General features: G+C 43.7%; 1 protein-coding gene across 1 annotated transcript in view; it reads left to right on the top strand.

Annotated features, from left to right (window-relative positions):
* Positions 1-20747, top strand: part of JADE2 (jade family PHD finger 2) — a 184862-nt gene that overhangs the window by 129860 nt on the left and 34255 nt on the right. Inside the window, exons 7-9 of the mRNA XM_056857241.1 lie at positions 3154-3321; positions 4887-5003; positions 17614-18075. Coding sequence (XP_056713219.1) covers positions 3154-3321; positions 4887-5003; positions 17614-18075 — 747 coding nt within the window. The remainder of the gene's footprint in view (positions 1-3153; positions 3322-4886; positions 5004-17613; positions 18076-20747) is intronic.

Here is a 20747-nt window from a genome sequence, read left to right as displayed (position 1 = left end):
GGCGCGGCAGGGCCTCTGATCCTCCACCCTGAGTAAACAACTAGCAGCCATCACTACCGTAGTCCCCCAACTGGGAAACTACGCGACCTCCAGACACCCGCACGTTCTCACCTTGCTGAGAGGACTCTCACTGATTTCACCTCCAGTCATCCACAGATTTCCAACCTGGCGATTACACGTGGTACTCACGGCGCTCATTCAGTCCCCCTTTGAGCCCTTGGCCAAGGCACCCTTGAAGGCTCTCCTCATGAAAACTCTCTTTCTCACGGCGGTAACATCAGGTCGCCGGGTCTCTGAACTCGCCGCCCTGTCCTCTCGCCCAGGGCCCTGCATGTTTCACAAGGACAAGGTGGTCCTAAGGCCGGACCCCACCTTTATCCCAAAGGTCAACACGGTCTTCCACAGGCAGCAGGAGATCCACCTTCCTTCCTTCGCGCCCCACCCGCAACACCCTTGAGAAAAGGAGTGGCACACCCTTGACCCGTGGCAAGCCCTACGCATATACATCACTCGTTCTGCACCATTCCGGCAGACCGACGCTCTGTTCATCTCGGTGACTGCGCCCAACAAGGGAAGACCACTCTCCAAGCCAGCCCTCAGCAAGGCGTTACGTAAGTGCATTGAAGAAGCTTACAGGCTCAGCGACAGGCCTATCCCGCCTGGCATCACTGCGCACTCAATCCGCAGCTCAGCCACCTCGGCGGCTTTCGACAACAGGGCGTCAGTTGAGGAGATCTGCAAGGCAGCCACCTGGTCCTCTGTATCGACCTTCGTGCGTCACTACCAACTGAACCAGTTTTCCTTGGCGGACGCTGCCTTCGGACGTCGGGTGCTCCAGCACGTCCTTCCAGAAGACGACTCCCACCCTTCGACGGATTAGCTCTTGGACATCCCGTCTATCTGCAAGATGCCCTTCACCTCAGGGAGAACAGGACCTTGGTTACTTACCGAGAAGGTTCCTTCTCCTCTGAGGTACGAAGGGCATCTTGGCCCCACCCTGGGGCAGAGACTGGAGCACCTTATTCCTTGAGCAACTCATTCCTTGTCCTCGATTGCTCCTAGTTGGGGAGAGAGCCGGCCTCCTCCCACACATACTTACTGTTGATGATACCTGTTCAACAAGTTGCACGTGCAATGCGTGCTTACAATATATATATATAAAATAAAATAACTTAAAAGAATAAATTTTTGTTTGTTAGCGGATCCAGTTCAGTGTACCTACGGTTACCCCAGTTTTATCCGCATTAAAATACAACATCCAAACGCCTGAAGTTTGGTCCCGTGTTGTTCTTTCTGATTACCCTTACAGATTCCTGTCCATGGATCCTCCTGGCATGCGACATAAGCTCGGGAAGTCTCAAGTGGAGACGAAGGGGCGTTTCCAGCCAGGGGACAGGAAGTGAGGTTAATTCTTGTGTACTTCCTGCCTATCTATGATCCAGGAACGGAAACACTCGTTTATCTGCAAGATGCCCTTCGTACCTCAGAGGGGAAGGAACCTTCTCGATAAGTAACCAAGGTCCCGTTCCGTCTTCCCACAGACTTTCCTCTCACAATTGTTCCTTCTTTCTCTCAAAATTAACAAAGACATCATGTTCTGGAAATACCAAAACAACCAAGAGAGGAGACTCTTTGAAACCAGATCATTATCATAATAGGGATGAGAGCTCATTTAAGTTTGGGAGATACTCACAGCATCACAGCTTTGTGCACTGTTTAGAGTTTATTCAGACATATTTGGGTAGGAAGGTTTCCTACATCATTTTTAGAAATAGGTGATAGAATACAACCTAGAATCTTTTCACCATTTTCACCCTTTTAATCTCTGAAATGTGGTTTAACTGATTATTGGAGTATTTCTACACAATGGCAGTAAGCCATCTTGTCTAAAAATGTGCAAAAGAATAAAAAGTTTAGTTTTTGTGCATTGTTGTACTGTTACTGAATTACATAAAGTTTAATGAAATACGATGTTACAAATGAGTGGAAGTACAAATTGATAATGTCTTTGGACTCTTGTGAATTATAGATCAATATTTTGAAGATTCTCAGGAATTAATGCTACAAACCTATTTAGAGTTACTCCAGTCTAAGTGCCAGGACCTGCCCTGGCCCAGTCTGAGGAGGAAATTTCCTCAGAGGAAACTTCTCAAGGACTGAAGAGCCCCTGCCCATGGCCCCACTAAAACTCCTTGCCCCCCTGAGCCTTAGGAGAAGGCTCCTTGCCTTTTCTGCTGCAGAAGGCTCTGCAAACCAGGAATTCCCTCAGTAGACCAGTCCACCTCCAGCTGTCCCAGAGTCTTCATCAGGAACAAAGAAGATGGAGAGCTGAAGCTAGGACTAGGTGAAAGAGCACACTCCTGGCAGCTCAACCACCCTGCACTCCAGGACCATGCCAAACGTGAACATTTCTGTTTAGATTTTGCAGGACCCAGCTCTGTGCTGGAAGGGGTGAGGTTATCAGCTCCGTATATAAGTCTTCACCCTGACCTGGATGGCCCAGGCAAGCCTGATCTTGTCAGCTGCTGGGAGCTAAGCAGAGTCAGCTCTGGTTAGTATTTGCAAGGGTGATCACCAAGGAATTCAAAGGTCACTATGCAAAGGGAAGACAATGGCAAACCACCTCTGTTAGTCCCTTGCCTTGAAAACCCTGTGGGGTCGCCATAAGTTGGCTGCAACTTGATGGCACTCTGCACACAGGTTTTCAGTTGAGTTCTAGCAGCTCTCCAGCATAGGGTATGATAATCCTGGACAGCTCCCTAAGGCTAGGCTTCTGCTATCCAACCCCTGCTCCTACGCTGAAGTCCTGATCAAGCTCTGCCTGAACCTGGCTACCCCTTGGAGACTCTTTGCTATTATTCCTGGTCCTCCAGATAGAGACTAGGACACTAAGCTCATTGAGTTCAGTGGGCTTAGTCTAGAGTGACTCTGCATAGGATTACAAATTTGAAATTGTGAAGAGCAACATTTTTAACATATACAACATGTCTACCACTTGTGGTTCAATACTTGCTCATGGAATTGATATGCAAATTATATTAATTACATGCATCAAAGATGTGCAAATTAAATATGACCATCTAATCATTTTGCAATGTAGTCCTGAGTGCCGTCTCAGTTAAATAACTCTTCCTTGCTCTTGTGTTTATTTAGGCTTGCTACGGAATCTTGAAAGTTCCTATTGGAAACTGGCTTTGCCGAACCTGTGCTCTGGGAGTCCAGCCAAAGTGTTTACTCTGCCCAAAGAGAGGGGGTGCTCTAAAACCCACTCGGAGTGGGACAAAATGGGTCCACGTTAGCTGTGCCTTATGGATACCCGAAGTAAGCTAGTAAATTACTTCCTTTATCAAAGGGAGGCGGGTGGTACATGGAATAAATAGCTTGGGTTTTGTTAATTGAAATGGCTTTTCATTTATAGAATTAATGATACAAAAATTATGACCTTCTGGTAAGAACACAGCTTACCTAGAGATGGAGTTTGATTTGATCATGCAAGATGCTGTGAGTAATCAGATCCTATCACTCAAATCAAAAGTTGAATTAAAAGAAGAGGACATTAGAAAGCCTCAATTTTCAAAACCTTAATGCCATTGAAGAGCCCCGTGGCACAGAGTGGTAAGCTGCAGTACTGCAGCCCAAGCTCTGCTCATGACCTGAGTTCGATCCCAACGGAAGTTGGTTTCAGCCGGCTCAAGGTTGACTCAGCCTTCCATCCTTCCAAGGTCAGTAAAGTGAGTACCCAGCTTGCTTGGGGTAAAGGGAAGATGTCTGGGGAAGGCACTGGCAAACCACCCCGTAAACAAAGTCTGCCTAGTAAACGTTGGGATGTGACATCACCCCATGGGTCAGGAATGACCCGGTGCTTGCACAGGGGACCTTTACCTTTTTAATGCCATTGAGCACTCTGTACTCACTAAGAGCCAAACATTCAGAATTTCCACACAGTGTGCTTTGACTTATTCTGGGATATATTCACATTGAGAATATAACATGCACACCAGGTGTTCACATAAACACCTGAAGCTGCGTGATACTGAGTCAGACCATTCGTCTTTCAAGGTCAGCAGTTGGTAGCAGTTTTACAGGGTCTCCGGTGCAGGTCTTTCAGATCACTAACTACCAGATCCCTTTTTTTGACTGAAGATGTTGGTGGCTCAACCCGAGATCTTATGCATGCAAAGCAAATGCTCGACTCCTGAGTCGAGGCCTCTCCAGTGTGTAGAGCTGTAGCTTCCTGGTGGCAATTTTAATAATTGCAGCTTGGATCAAACATTACATTTCACATGTAAATGCATTTCTAGATATCTGGCTCATTACATAAAAATACTTTGAGCCCATTCCTGGATGGGGTGGGGGGGCAGCAGCGAACCGTGGTGGACAGGACGGCGCAGCTAAGAAGCCTCATCAGAGGGGAAAAAAGCCTTTTCCCCCAAATAAAAACAGGAAAAAGTCCTTCCCCCCTCATAGGGGATAGCGGGCCTGCGCCACCTAAATGCCGGCATCCCGAGAGGCGTTCTCAGGGTGAAAGGGGTTTGGAAGGTCTCCGGGAAGGCCTCTGCCTCCGGGAACATTGATGCGGGGATTTGCTGTGGCGTGGCACCCCAGGGCCAGTGGGGATGCCCTCTGCTACAGCGTAAGTGCCCATTATCCTGGGATAACTGGGCACTTACGCCGCTGCAGGGTCACGTCGGCTCCTAAGCTGACTTCCCCCCCCCAGGAATGCCTTCTTTTGGCATCAGTTGAAATATAATTTAATGGGTTTTTCCCCAATCTCCTGCCATAATATATACATGCTTACGATAGCTACTGTAAGAGGCAGAATTGTTTCACTGACCTTTAAGAAGATTGATGAAAGCCATTAATTGGTGTGCTCTCTTTATGTTCAGGTTAGCATTGGATGCCCTGAAAAAATGGAACCCATTACAAAGATTTCACATATCCCAGCAAGCAGATGGGCTTTGTCTTGCAGTCTTTGCAAGGAGTGCACTGGAACATGCATTCAGGTAAGTAATTTAATCCTAGGAAAACCCCAGAACTAGAGTTTTCTTAATCTGCAAACCCAACCATATGATAAGAATGTGGGCAACAATTTTGCAAAATAGATGTATTGAGACTGAAGGTAAATAATGTAAGTAGCCTCTGGAAGAAGGAACCGTTGGCCCCCGTTGGATGTTCATAACTTCTAATCAGTGATATTTATTTCCTTGGCACATTAACATCACTGGTTTGGGTTTGTTATAACAGAATCACAGACTTGGAATACATCAAAAAGTCATCTAGACCAACTTCTGGTTGTGCAGATATTGTAGCTTTTCCTGGAGGTAGATTGGCTGGTCTTTTCATGATTCTAGAACACTTTTATGGGATCTTGGGGCCCCATGGACAGAGGGATGTCTGCATCACTGCATGGCAGCTCCTTCCAGCAATGAGGCACTGAAAGACTGCAGGCATACCTTAGGCACCAGTGGTCATTGTTTCTTTAGCACAACCACACATCAACCCTTACGTCCTAGCCATTATGTTTGTGGAGGTACGTTTGCAAGAGTGTGGGTAACGCCTGATGAAAATCAGAAGCTGGATTGTGGATGACCAGGATTGAGCAGTGGAAGATGAAAAATAAATTATATCCATTTGCTTAATTTCTACTCATATGATTGGGAACATAGGCTTAAGGATGTGTGAACAATGCATGATGAATGTCGGAAGATGAGACACAGCTGAGCCTGATTTCCTGTGTCAGGGTGAAGATTCAGATTTCTAGCTCTTCCCAATAAATAAAAGGTAAAGGTAGTCCCCTGTGCAAGCACCGGGTCATTCCTGACCCATGGGGTGATGTCACATCCCGACGTTTACTAGGCAGACTTTGTTTACGGGGTGGTTTGCCAGTGCCTTCCCCAGTCACCTTCCCTTTACCCCAGCAAGCTGGGTACTCATTTTACCGACCTCGGAAGGATGGAAGACCGAGTCAACCTTGAGCCGGCTACTTGAAACCGACTTTTGTCAGGATCGAACTCAGGTCGTGAGCAGAGCTTTTGACTCCAGTACTGCAGCTTACCACTCTGTGCCACGGGGCTCCTTCCCAATAAATAGCAGAAGCATTATTTGTTAATTCTGTCTCAGTAGAGGAATATACCCTGGGACATCTCCTCCCATCTGCTTCCCAAAGCCAGACCTGAACTTGGTTGGGAGGGGAGTCCCCAGTTCTAGTCCTGTCTCCACCAAGAGAGCAGGGTCTTTCCAGCAGTTGGTTGCAGGAGTAGTCTTTTTCTTCAAGCTATAAATTTAGTCTGGGGACTAGGATTTTTCTTGCAGTTGCCTCTCTGCACCAAGCGCAGTCAGAACTAAGAAAAGTCTCCCAGCCGAGTCGCTTAGGCAGAGGGCTTCTATAATCTTGAAGCCTCCCAATTCAGAGTCCTCAGTGGCTATGGGGAGGGGAGTAAGGAGCACTAGCACCACAGCCTGGTAGCTTTCCCCTCTCCCAAGGGGACTGCATCACCAATCTGGTGAAGAGATATCCTGCTGCCCCCTCAGATGGTCAAACAGAATGGACTAAAAGTAACTAAGTTAAACAAGGGGTTCACAGTTGACCCTCTCCTTTAGCCCCTTTTTTCTTTTGGCAGCTAGAGTTTGTTTTTCATTCTAGCTAGGCAATTTAGTGGTCTTGAATGTTCTAGTTTTTATTCCACCGGGGATGCTTTCCCCATCCAGGAGATGAATGTTCAGGTTTGGTCTTGTTGGGAAGTGGATGGAAGGAGCAACCTGTTCCAGGATATCCTCCTTTTGCTGAGAAGAATGAATGCTCACAGTGAGTGCCAGTGTTCATTTTGCATAATCTGCTCTGGTTTTTGAATTCCCTCCTTTTTCTTGGCACAGAATATTGAGCTTTTTATTTTTAGTGCTTAGGGTTTTTTTTAATAGACCTGCTGTTAGATGTGGAGAAGTGTTCTTCCCATCATCATTTGTCACCTATCCTGCCTATCCAAGTGCACTTTGATCTCCAGGAGGATATCCAAAGTGTTTACCTCTGGTCCATAGGGAGGATATGTCAGAGATTAGACACTTAGATATAGAAGTGTCAAGGAACAATTATCTGGTGTAAGAAATGCCATGTACTCTGAGAACAGAAAGTGTCAAGCTTCCATGGTGTTGGAGCATTTTAAAGGGAGATATTTAAAAGCAATCCTTTTTAGCTGGCAGTGAAAGCTCACACACATTTCTTTAAATCCTCCTAACTTGATTTGACTCCGTTTGTGATAGCTTTGGGTGGATCTGCTTATTCACCCTGCCAGATGGAGATATTCTGTCATAATGGCAATTGCTTTCAAAGAACGGAAGGGCAGGGAAACGAGTCAGCTACACTTGGCAGCGTCAAAAAAAGAATCAGTTCTCTCCTAGACTTCATCCTCTTAGCTCTGGCTTGTGTGTTAGTTTTGAAATGCTCTGAATGGAATAGATTTGCATGGAAGGTCACCTGAAATAGACCACATGGTTTCTATTGTCTCCTTTGCCGACATCCCACATATTCTAAGGCTTCATAAGACTGACAAGAAGCTTTTGCCACTACTGACTCCCAGTAAGAGGTAGAGCATTTCTGCAAAAAAGAAAGAAAGAAATAATGTAGATGATTTCATTTGTTTAAACATTTAAGCAATGACTCAGCATCAAAGTGAAAACTTAGAAATAAATGACAAAGAGATTCTGCTCTCCCTACCCCACCCCCAAATCGCATTAGGATTGCATATGGCACTGTTTCTGTTGATGTGGCATCTTTTTTTGTTTGCTTAGGCAGGTGAATTTTAGCACATTTGTCTTTACATTAGCTTAATGCAACAGCTTTGGAAAAAATATCTTTTTTACTGAAACCTTCCTGACAACAGGGATCATAATAAAGAAATGATATTTCAAAGAAAGGTCTGGCCTGTGGTGCATGAATAAGAGCCAAATAAGAATCTGTTGTTCACCATTAAAGGAATGCATAACTGTGCTATGGCTGAATGCTTTAAAAAGGATTCCTTGCAAGGAGAGAAATGGCAGGAAGAACATCTTGGCTTGCTGTAACATCTTGCTGAGTGTTTGCTTTTCCCCTCCTGTTTTAGGTATTATAAGGGTTGGGTGTGGCCAGAGCTGCAAGCCTTTGGGCAATTGCCAAAGGGCTCTTGGCCCTTTGGCTCTCCGTGCATGGCTCACAGCTGGTGCTGTCGATGAGCCAACTCCTGAATCCCAGACAAGCCCAAGACATGGTTTGTTTGTATTCCCGGTTTGGTTGTTTTATTTATATTGTATTTCTTTGTTTTTTCCTGTCGGGAGCTGCTTTGGGTCCTTTCGTGGAGAAAAGACGAATACAAATAAATAAATAAATAAATAAATGGTGACACCATCAGATGGGGTTTGTTGTCTGTCAGAATGCTGTATTAGAAGGATTTTTGATCCATACAAATGGAGATTGTTATAGTGAAATTTTCAGTATTTGTTGGTGGAATTATACTTCATTGATCTCCCTGTGGTGTAAGAGTTCCAGACCTCCTTTTTCATGGGGAGGGAAAATGAACAAAAGAATTACTGGATTTTTCTTAAGAAATATCCAAAACAAATTTTGTAGCCAGAATGAATAGTGTAAGTCTATGGAGAGATCATCCATTTGTTTGATGTATTGTAAATATAAAATACAGAATTTGATGCTTCTGCTTGCAATCCCAGATGTGAGATTATAAAAAGACTCCAAGGCAGCAAACTCAGGCAATAAATAAGTAAATGATCACTATGTTAGTTAGTGGTTTAGCAATGATACAGAGGACAAATCACAATTCATATGTTGGATAGTAAACATACGCTTCATTGGCTTTGGTTCTCCCAAAAGAAGAAAAAACCTAGAAGAGTTCAGCACTCAGTGGTTCCTTTAAAAAATAAAAAACATAACTCACAGACCTCTCTCTGTGGGTTATCTTAGGACAGGGTTCCCCAATCTTTTTCACAGGAGGAAGGGCCAACTACAAAATGTCTGGGAGTGAGGCTGTACATAACTCTGATATTAGCTCTTCAGCATTTCAGGCAGAAGCTCGGTTTAACGGGGTGCCCTTTAAAATTATCATATTGTTTAAAAATATTTTCTTGCCTACACACAAAATAAGTATACATATTGAGCCAGCTAAGAAACCATCATCTAGCACTGTCTCCATTTTTCAGGCATCTAAAGCATTTGTGGAAAAGGTAAAAATGCTTCATCTCCTGGCTGTTCCCTTTACATGAGACCTTCTCTCATGAGCCCAGCCATTTTTAACATGAGTGGTTACTTATAACAATGACTGTCGATTCTGAAGGGCTGGTGAGAGCTCCTTGCACATGTGTACAGTAAAGAGAGAGATGCTGGCAAGATTTTGCTAGGAACATAAATGATTTTTGAAAAGTGAACAAAACTTGATGTTGTGGTGTTAGTATCAATTTCCACCAAAATTATAAATTCTGAAGACTTCAATAGAAGGTCCAGTTAGGTGCCATAGCATTTTAGCCATGCAGCCCTATCATGTTTAGTCAGAAGCAAGTCTCACTTTATTTTTAGAGTATAACTCTGCTTTTTGTACAAGTAAAGTACTTTACATAAGAAGAAGAGTTGGTTTTTATATGCCGACTTTCTCTACCACTTAAGGAAGAATCAAACTGGCTTACAATTACCTTCCCTTCCCCTCCTTAAAACAGACAGACACCTTGTGAGGTAGGTGAGGTTGAGGGAGTGCTAAGAGAGCTGTGACTAGCCCAAGGTCACCCAGCTGGCTTCATGTGTAGGAGTGGGGAAACTACCACTCCCAGTTTAGAGTCTGACACTCATGTGGAGGAATGGGAAATCAAACCCGGTTCTCCAGATTAGAGTCCACCAGTCCAAACCACTGCTCTTAACCACTGCACCATGCTGGCCACTGCCTGTGCTATACCATAAGCATCAAAAACTCAAAGAGCCTCACTTGGCCCTGCCCACATTCTAAAAACACTTGGCTGCCGCAAGGAAAGGTCCCGGCAGGCATCATGGTGCCCATGGGTGCCATCTTAGGGACCCCTGCTTTGGGAAAATACATTTCCACTGCTCACTATGACTGTTTCCTATACTGCCCTGTAGAGGAAGGAGGGCCTTCTCCTCTCAGTGGAGCAGGAAGCAGGGCCACATCACAAGAGGCTCCTACTCTACTGTGCAAGGTCTCCTCCCTCTGAGACCAGACTTGCCTCATGTTTTGGAATCAGGGTCTAGGTGAAGCTCCTCTGAGCTCGGCAGTTAGTTAGCTTGCACTGGCCTTTCCTCATTAACCTGCTTCTGTTCTTTTTTCTTTTAGTTTTCTAGAGTTCTCTTCTTCCCCGAACATTTTTTAACTAGAGTTTTGAGCCCATCCCCCTTAAACTGGCCCAGCAGTGCATAAGCACTACATCTGCTACTAATGACTTTGGGCACCAAACCAAGGCAAAGAGAGCAGTGTCAGAGAGGCAGCCCCCTGTCAGCCTGCTCCTCCAGTCCAGTGGGAAGGTGAGTCTCAGAGCCATGTGGCTAAGGCCGCAGCCTCTTGCCATGAAATAGTGTTCCTAGGAGCCTTGCCATCTGAGCATTCCCTCCAGAGCCTGTTCTGCCAGGCCAATGGGGAAGTAAGCTCTAAAGACATGTGGCTGACATCACCAGTAAGGTGCTGGGACTAAGAGGTGCGTGTCCACAGCTGATACTTTTCCTTCAATAGGGAGGTACATGTATGAGCACCCACTGGCTCCATTTTCAAAAGCATACAAACTTTAGTCGTATATAAAAGCCCATGAGCTGTATAGACAAATATATTAATAAATGGAAATAGAAATGGTAGAACCAAGGGCCCCCATGCTTCACGAAATAGGAGCAGAAGGTGGTGAAGCAGCAGGTTCCAGGAGCAGACTCCAGCAGACTGGCAAAGCAGGCTGAGATGAAACCAAGGTGTATCTGATCACATTCTGCCTCCCAACAGAATAAATCCTAGAGGAAGCAAAAAGCACAGAGTGAAGCCCCTTTTGTGGGATAGATCAAAACATTGCAGCTCAAAGTCTACTCCTGGGAGTCCACCTGACATGAAAATTCTCATGTGAATAGAAAAACAAAAACAAAGAAGCATGGTATCTCAGGAGATTGTTATCCTAAATTAATGGATAGTGGAAAAGTCTGTCTGTCTACGAGGGAAGGCAGCATGGTATAGCTCAATCTCATCAGATCTCGGAAGCTAAGCAGGGTTGGTACTTGAAAGGGAGACCACCAAGGAAGACTCTGCTGAGGAACACAGTGGCAAACCACCTCAGCTTAATCACTTGTATTGAAAGCCCCTTGCTGGCGTTGCCATAAGTTGGCTGCAATTTAACGACAGTTTACACACACATCTGTCTATCTGTCTGTCTGTCTGTCTGTCTGTCTGTCTGTCTGTCTGTTACTGAGCACCTGGACCCTGCATGTGTTTAAGCAGATCTTGACACAGAACAATCAGATGTTGCTTCTTTCTGTTCTTATGAATGACTTATTACCACGGTCTTCGGCTCTCTCTGCCTATCAGTATATTCTCCTTATCCCTGATTGTACAGTTTCATTTCACTAGCAGAGAAAAAATGGAAACATCAATAATGCCTTCATTACCACTTTATGCAAGGTTCTTTGGTAGCTCCTGCGGAACAGGTACTTTTTGTTGTTGACCCATCAGCTCAGCATGCTAATTATTTCCTATTTGCATTTTGGGCACAGTCCCTGACAACTGCTACTTGCCATCTGCCAAAAGAAACCCAGGATGGGTGGCATTCTATTTGTTTTATCTCTAAGGTAGCGCAGATAATCTTTCCTGCTCAAAAGGGCACTGTGTAGGCTGTTGTTCTAGCAAAAGCCATAAACAATTTAATAATGATATTAATACTGTTTGTGACGCAAATGGGTTGGGGTGGGGGGGGAAGTACAGATGCATTTATTTCGGTAGCTTAGATACTGTGCTACAGCCAGAGTTTCTTGCTCTGCTTTCATCTCGGTACTGTAGCAAGTTGTGTGCATAATAGCACAAAGCGTCTTTCGAGTCTCTCTTTTAAAGCCCCCCCTGGAGGTTTCTGCAGTACAAACCCAAGTGGCTCCATCAGTATCTATCTAGCTACGTAGGCAGTACAATTAAAAGCACTGGCTACCAAACAAGAAAACTCAAACAAAGCTGCTTCTTGTTGGCAGAAGCCTGTAACCTCAAAATGCAATGACTTTAAAAAATTGACTCCATTGTGTCTTTTCAACATACTCTGTTTTCTTCCTCGGGACAGTGTTACCCTAATCAGTCCCTGTGCCAGGCCTGTCACGTAAGAGCATCCCCTTCATGTGTATGGTCAGAACACAAGTCAAAAAGAAACCTTTTATATTCAGTTGTATACACGACACCCAGTTTGACACATGAAGCTGCCTTATACTGAATCCCTTGGTCCATCCAAGTCAGTATTGTCTACTCAGACTGGCAGCGGCTCTCCAGGGTCTCAGGCAGAGGTCTTTCACGTCACCTACTTGCCTAGTCCTTGTAACTGGAGAGGCCGGGGATTGAACCTGGGACTGTCTGCATGCCAAGCAGATGCTCTACCATCGAGCCATAGCCCTTCCTCTTCACAATAATTCTCAGACAACACAATACATATTATATAAAGTAAAAATGGAAGGAAAACAACTAGCAAGTAGCTTTATTACCCCAGCCAATGTACAGACTAGAAAATGAGGAATTGGTATGAAAAAGAAAAGGGCAAGCAATAACATCACAAAATATCAGTTACTTTGCACAGACCTAATGTGTAGTTGTGTTACTTTAAGCTAGTTACCAATTAAAGCTGTATTGACTCCAAATTATGGTCCTCCCACTTGGCTAGTCCAGAGCAAACTAACCCAAAGAAAGGAGATAGATGAACTAAAAGGTGCAGTGAGATAAGTGGGGATGGAACTTAGGGCAGAAGGAAAGAAGTGCCTAATGAGGATGCAGTGGGGAAGAATTGGCAGTCAGGCCAGCCAGTGAACAACAGTGAAGCTAAGAGAAGGTACTGTAAATAGGGGAACAGGACCCAAAGGATTAACCTCAGGAAGCAAAGCAGAATAGGAGACAAGATCATATTCCGCCTGTCTTGATGGTGACGGGTCCAGTGATTTAATGCTCATGATCATAGAAGATGGTTCTGGAGGGGAACCATTTATAAAGACTGAGGGTGTAGGAAGCTCTTATTATGCATTTTATTTTACCTGGGTGCCAGTGGAAGAGGTGTGCTATTGGTCTGATTTGATGTAGAGCTAGGATTTGTGCTGGTATTGGGCCAAAACCTAAGAACCTAGATGCCCACTGGTGAGCTTTGGGTTCTGCTCAATTGGTGCAGTTTTGGATCTGTTACCCTATTGGTATAGATTGAGGACCCAGGCTCTGATAGGATAGTGTAATCCTTCTGTAGCATAAGGGGCACTTGAGTATACATAGGAACTGTACCTAGGACAGGTGAGGATATTCACATGGATCTGCAAACAATAGTCAAGAGATGGTCCTTCCTGGCTTTATGACTGTATCATCCAGATTGCAAAGAAAATTTCAGAATCTTTGATTATTTATCGGCAAACCTGGGTTGTGGTTTATGGCCAGAAGGAGGAGGGAAACTCTGGTGGCCCAAATCAGTTAATTCTTGCTTTATTCAGAAATTCAAGCTATTCCCTACAAGGTGTGCTTCTTATCAGTGTTTGCCTTCTTTTAATTTGCAAATAGATGCATTTCTCCCAACACCTTAAAGCCCTGAGTTCTTGAACTATATTTCCCTCACTCATGACATTCTTACGGCCACAAGACTTTGGGAGTTTCCTCCCACACCTCTGGTCTTAGTGCAAGCCAAAGGCTCTTGAAAGTGAATACTTTTACTGGCCTTAATGGGGGCTAGCAGGCTACACAACCGTAGTCACAACAGTCATACCCACAGTAGAAACCATATTGAAAGAGTCATGTTTAAATCCAGAATGTCTACATCAGAATTTCCCACACCATGAATTCCTCCTCCTTCCTGACACATAACCGCACATATAGTTTTAATTATTTAGTTTGGCCTGTAGTTAAGGGCTTTCAAATTCCTTTCTCTGAACGGGTGCTTGGTAGATACACAAATCTTACACTATGAGAGCCAAACTAGACATGAGAGCAGCCGATCTTACACCTGGGTCTTCTCCAGTTGCATGCAAGAAGTAAAAAGCTTTGATGGGGTGAGGGAAGATGAGCCCTCTCTGTACCTGCTACTCACTTACTGTTCTCTCCCCGGCAATGTTTTTCTTTCTGCCAAACAACCTTCTGCATACACATACATGGAAATCTTCAATACACATGGGCTTGGATCCCATGGAAGATTTTTGCCAGTGTGGTGGAGTGGTTAAGAGCAGTAGTTTGGAGCGGTGGACTCTAACCTGGAGAACCAAATTTGATTCCCCATTCCTACACATGAGCGGTGGACAATAATCTGGTGAACCGGGTTGGTTTCCCCACTCCTACACATGAAGCCAGCTGGGTGGCCTTGGGCTAGTCACAGCTCTCTTAGAGCTCTCTCAGCCTCACCTACTTCTCAGGGTGTCTGCTGTGGGGAAGGGAAGGTGATTGTAAGCCGGTTTGATTCTTCCTTACGTGGTAAAGAAAGTCGGCATATAAAAACCAACTCTTCTTCTTCTTCCCCCTATTGTAGCATATTTCTGACATGCATCCCCCAGCTATTCCTGGGAATCACCTGTCCTCAGAAGCAGCATGGGGGGTGGGATTTGGTGCTGCAGTGGGAAGGGGGCAAGAAAGTCATGCTTTGCAGGTGGAAATCCCTTCCATCAACAAAATCCTCCACAGGGTCTTCAGGAAACAGTTCCTAGGCCACACAATAATAAATAATTGGTTCCTTCTTTGAAATATGAAATATTACTAGCAATGCACCTTATTACTAGCAGTGCACTCTAGAACACTAAGTCTGGAACAGAAAACCACAGTGTCTGCGTAACATTAAAGGGACTCTTCCTTGAAAGTATGTACTAAGTTACTATGCTCCAGGAGAGCTATGTCAGGCCGCAAAAAGAGGATTTCCAATGAAATGGCTGGAGGTACCTGAATCACTTGGGATTCTGCTTCACACAGCAATAAGGTCCCTATACAGATCTGTTCTGTGTTGGCACCTCTGTGGCAGGAGGTACGTATGAATCTTGCCTGCACTGTCCTTGCCTCAAGTAGTTTAATTTGTCTTTAAGAAATTTATTAAAAGAAGGACAGAGAAAACACATCTAACCATGATAGTTTGGTTCACATTCTTGGTGACTTAGTACTAATATCGAGACTAGTGGTGTAAAGGTGGACCCTGTACATAATCATCACTTGAAAATCAACATAATCCTTTCCCCGAAGTGCAAATTCTCCTCATAGTCAATATATATGGTCTCTCATATCACCTCTCAGTATCCTCCATGAAACATCCCCTTATGTTAATGTGGACATTCAAGCTGGAGCTACTGTTCTCCATACCCACAAGATCCATGTTATATAAACGGCTTAGTGGAGTGTCGACAGGAATAAACCTTTCAGAACAACTCCTTATTGCCTCTTAACTGATCACTAGCAGCTGGAATAGACTGATTTCATATGGATTATGGCTTAAATAATTACCTGACACTCTGAGCCATTAAAAAACTGTTAATGAATAGTGGGGGGATCCATGAGGAGACTGTGGTGATACGTACAGCTAGCTGGGAAATGTGATGTCTTCCGTGGAAAATGGCACTTTAGATTTTGCTGCCTGGGGGAGGAGGAGGGCCTGAGAGAGCAAATCACCAAAGGGGGGCTTTAATAAAATTGTGTAAAGTTCTTCTTTGAAATAACCGCTGACAGCTATTTAGCCACTGCAATGAGTTTTAATAAGTATATTTTTATGATACCGTTTTTAGAAGCTTTAGAGTCACTCATTCTCCCTTTCTTTTTAATGATGCTAATTAGAGACCATAGCATATCAAAGGGAAGATGCTAATAAAGGTCCACTTTTTCAGGGACATTGCAAGCCCCTGAGAGTGTAGCTTTATTCAGGAACTTTTGAGCCAGTGTGCAAACCAAAAATCAAATTAGCCAAGATAGTTTAAAGATTTAAGAACAATTAGAAATAACAAGGCAGTGGGATTCCCCCATCCACCCCCCAAAAAAGAACACAGTTGTTTTGGGCGGAGGGTGCTTTCTTCCCTCCTTTACTTGCAGTACAAAAATCCAAAGACCCTCATTTATCAAATGATGATAACCAGATAATTTATTGACAGCTTTATGCAAAGGGCCAACTGACACAGTACTTCATCTGATAAAAAACTCATTGCCATGTCAAGAACATTTGTTCATAATGTCTGTGACAAATTTGAAGGTTTCCCACCCTACGTATCTGCTAAAAGAAGCAAATAAATGGCTTCAGAATTATTGCCATTACAAAAGTATGCTTTTTCCCCTAACACGTCTGCACTGATTTTATTTCCTTTCATTAATTCATTTTGATAAAAGGATTTGACTGCATTGGATAGTGATATTATAGATATTGCACTACAAGAATAAGTATTACATCATGACTCAGTTTTTGACTGTGTTGTATTGTGTTATATCAATACATTTCTAAGTGCCAGAACCAAGGAATAGTCTGATAAAAAATCTGGTCCCAAGGAAACAAGATGAAGGACATAATTAAAATTCTCCTTCATTGTTCTGTTAATTTGTTTCTTAGCAGGACATAGATGCACTTATAGATACCTTTACATTTGAGACATACATGGAGCTTGCCAGACAAATCACCTCTTCCTGGATAGGCTGTTAACACTACTGTTGCTAGATCAATGCTTGTGAGGGCATCACAGTAAGGATATCATACAGCTGGGAGCACTTGGTCCAGATCAATGACAAGACCCCCATTTATACCTAGTGAATTTAATAGGCTGTGAGATTAGATGTACGGGAAAATTTCATCTCTTCTCAGCAAAATCAAATTAATAATATTACACGGAAGTAAAAATATCGTGAGTTTACATGCAACATGTAAACAAGTTCTTTCTCAGTGTATGAATAGCCTGGGAGGAAATATTGATGGTATTTCTCCCATTTTCTCAGGAAAAATGAGCAGTCCCAAACAAACCTTTCAGCACCCCTCAGACCCTGGAATTGAGTAACTGGCCTTGCGCCAGTTGAGTGAAGATTTAAACCCAGATCTTCCTGGCCCTAATCCAGCATTCTTGCTGTCAAAACCATGCAGTGATCCTGTTGTAAAAGTGATCGTGGTTAACATAAGAAAAGCCCTGCTGGATCAGACCAAGGTCCATCAAGTCCAGCATTCTGTTCACAGTGGCCAACCAGGTGCCTCTAGGAAGCCCCCAAACAAGACGACTGCAGCAGCATTATCCTGCCTGTGTTCCACAGCACCTAAGATAATAGGCATGCTCCGCTGATACTGGAGAGAATAGTTATGCATCATTACTAGTTTTCATTTTGACTAGTAGCCATGGATAGCCCCTGGTTGATGATATCTTATTTGAAATGGCTTCACAGGACTACTCACGCTTTTGCTCTGTTTTTGTTTGTTTGTTTGTTTTGCCCCCTCCTATTATAGTGTTCCATGCCTTCCTGCATCACAGCCTTCCACGTAACATGCGCCTTTGAACGCAATCTGGACATGCGGACACTTTTAGCAGAGAATGATGAAGTGAAGTTCAAGTCATTCTGTCTTGAGCACAGCAGCAATGCCACTAAGCCACCAGATCAGGTACTGACAGAGGCAGATCAAAACAAACTAGACATGGAGAAGGTAACGCTGAGAAAGCAGAAGCTCCAGCAGCTGGAGGAAGACTTTTATGATCTTGTGAAGCCCTCAGAAGTGGCTGAGAACCTTGATATGACTGAGTGGCTAGTTGATTTTGTCTATCAGTACTGGAAGATGAAGAGGAAAGCCAATTACAACAAGCCCTTGATGGTGCCTAAAACGGATGAGGTGGACAATTTGGCTCAACAAGAGCAGGATGTGCTGTACCGACGCTTGAAGCTTTTCACACACCTCAGGCAGGATCTTGAAAGGGTGAGTAGAATTGCTAATTTAGCTAAATACCTTCCTACACTTCCAAGACTAACTGAACAGCTACCAGCAGTTCTTTACCTCCACTGGCCAAGTCAAGTTTCCCCAAACATCACTTGCTTTTTACAATCCCCAGGTATCGCTTCAGTTGCAATGACTGATTTCCATTTGTATTTTTGTTGTTCAAAACAATCACAAATATTAGGTCAGGTATAGTGTGCCATCAAGTTACAACTGACTTGAGGCAAGAGATGAGCTGCGGAGGATTTCCATCACCTTCCTCAGCATAGCAACCCCGGTCTTCCTTGGGGGTCTCCCATTCAAGTGCTAACCATGGTTGGCCCTATTTAACTTCGTACCTCTGATAAGATCCAGTTAGGCTGGGCTATTAGGGCTGCTTCACAGATATACCACATTATAAATATAAAGAATGATAGCATTCATTCTATCCCTCTATTTCATTTTTCCTGTTGCTTAATGAGTAGATTTGTTTTCCTTTTTAAAAAATGTTAACAGACAACCTGCTGTCTGTTCCAGGGCAATAGAACGGAGTCCAGTCCATGAGGATAGGTGTGCCTTAAGTAAAAATATGGAGGCATGACTGGAAGGATCAGCAAAAAATCAAAGAACATAACATAAGAACATAAGAAAAGCCATGCTGGATCACACCAAGGCCCATCAAGTCCAGCAGTCTGTTCACACAGTAGCCAACCAGGTGCCTCTAGGAAGCCCACAACAAGACAACTGCTGCAGCATTATCCTGCCTGTGTTCCACAGCAGCTAATATAATAGGCATGCTCCTCTGATACTAGAGAGAATAGGTATGCAACATGACTAGTATTCATTTTGACTAGTAGCCATGGATAGTTCTATCCTCCATGAACATGTCCACTCCCCTCTTAAAGCCTTCCAAGTTGGCAACCATCACCATATCCTGGGGCAGGGAGTTCCCCAATATAACTATGTGTTGTGTGAAAACTTCTTTTATCTTTTAAATACTCATGGAGTCCCCTGGTTGTTCCACAGCGTAATGGAGGCACCCCACCACAAACCTTTGGCTCTTCCTGATCAAATTACAAGCACTTTTTTAGGATGGTGTCGAATGGCCTGTCTTTTATAAAGTCGTTCTGTGTTCCTTCTTTTTTGATTAGTTTTAATAGCAAGGATGAGTTGGTAGGTGAGGCTAGGGAATGCTTTGACATCAGTTTTACAGGATCGGTGGATGTTAGTGAAGTCAATCACAACAACAAATTACCATGACGGTGTCATCTTCTTTCTTTCCTCTTGGTTTCATCCTGCTGTGCCTAGTGCAGGCTGTGCTGCTGTGTGCAAAACAATAAAAAGGAGATTTATTAGAGTCCTGCTCTCTCAAGCGCCACACTGCCAGGCCTCTTGGATTCTTGTAAATTTCTCTTTTATTAGCTATGCTCACACACACAAAAACTGGCAGAATCAACCGTGAAGCTCCTGAGTGCATAAGAGACAGGAACAGGCTTGGTACCACATAAACAACTCCAGAGGTAGAAGAGGCCAAACAAATTACCCAGTGAAATAAGTACCCAGACTTGTCCAGGGAGGGAGGACTGGATGGCAATTTTAAGTAAATAAAAACAATTGTAAATTGAAATAACAGCCAATTTAAAAAGGATAAAACCAATTTAAAATCACAAAATAGCAAAAGAAAACCTAAATGAAAACCCTAGATAAAATAACCTAGAGGTGAACTAAGATTAAAATAAAATAAAATGTAACTCTCCAGCACAGAGCTGAATCTTAAAGTGAAGTGTGTGGGAAAGAAAGGTACAAAGAAACAGAAAAAGGACACAAGTAGGAAATGTGGGCATTAATGTACGAACAGGTAAGCCCAGGTAGAGACTGTTTCAAGGGCCATGCTGCCTTAATTGTACTGAGATCAAGGCCAAGGCTTTGCAGGGATCTAATATGCTGCAAATGGCTAGGCCTGTCCTGAGCTGAGAAAGACGGGCGGAGGTGAAGAATCAAAGCATGTTATAAAAACCACACATTCACCACTTTGGCTCTTTCGCCCATGCTTCATAGATATTTGTATTAAAAAGTTACAGCTTGCCTTTCTACTGAAAACAGTACTCAGCAATACTTAATTGTATACACAGCGCCATGGGTGTAGGTCATGCCTTGCCTGGCTTCACAATAAAGACCTGTCTCCATCTTTTCTGTCCTTAATAGGGCTGGGACTTTTCAGCACATTTATCTAATCATATGTGATGTTGTTGGAAATGTTCCACATCTAGGTGATGAAGTTACCAGTTTTCTTCTTAAAAGCTTCACAAGCAAAGCTTTCTACAAAAATGTTGCTGTGTCTATAGTGGCCTTGAACCTTCCAATGTATTTAGTTCCTTTGGTACCACCTGCTGTTACATTCTTAACAGCATGTGCATCTTGAGCAAAACAACATAAAGATGTGATACATTTACAGAGCAATCCTAAAAACCGTTACTGTAATCTAAGTCCATTTAAATGAATGGGCTTAGACTAGAATTGCACTGTTAGTATCCAGTAAATTGGTGTGAAACGTTATCATGTGTATCCATCCTGTTAAAAAAAAATTTGTGGGGTGAAAACTACCTGCCTTGTACTGGTTACTCGGCATTTTATCCCTTTGACTAGTCTGGACAGAAAACAGAGCTGGTAGAGGA

Source organism: Euleptes europaea, chromosome 1 (assembly GCF_029931775.1).
Source record: "Euleptes europaea isolate rEulEur1 chromosome 1, rEulEur1.hap1, whole genome shotgun sequence".
NCBI lineage: Eukaryota > Metazoa > Chordata > Lepidosauria > Squamata > Sphaerodactylidae > Euleptes > Euleptes europaea.
This window is presented reverse-complemented; position numbering and strand designations above follow the sequence as displayed.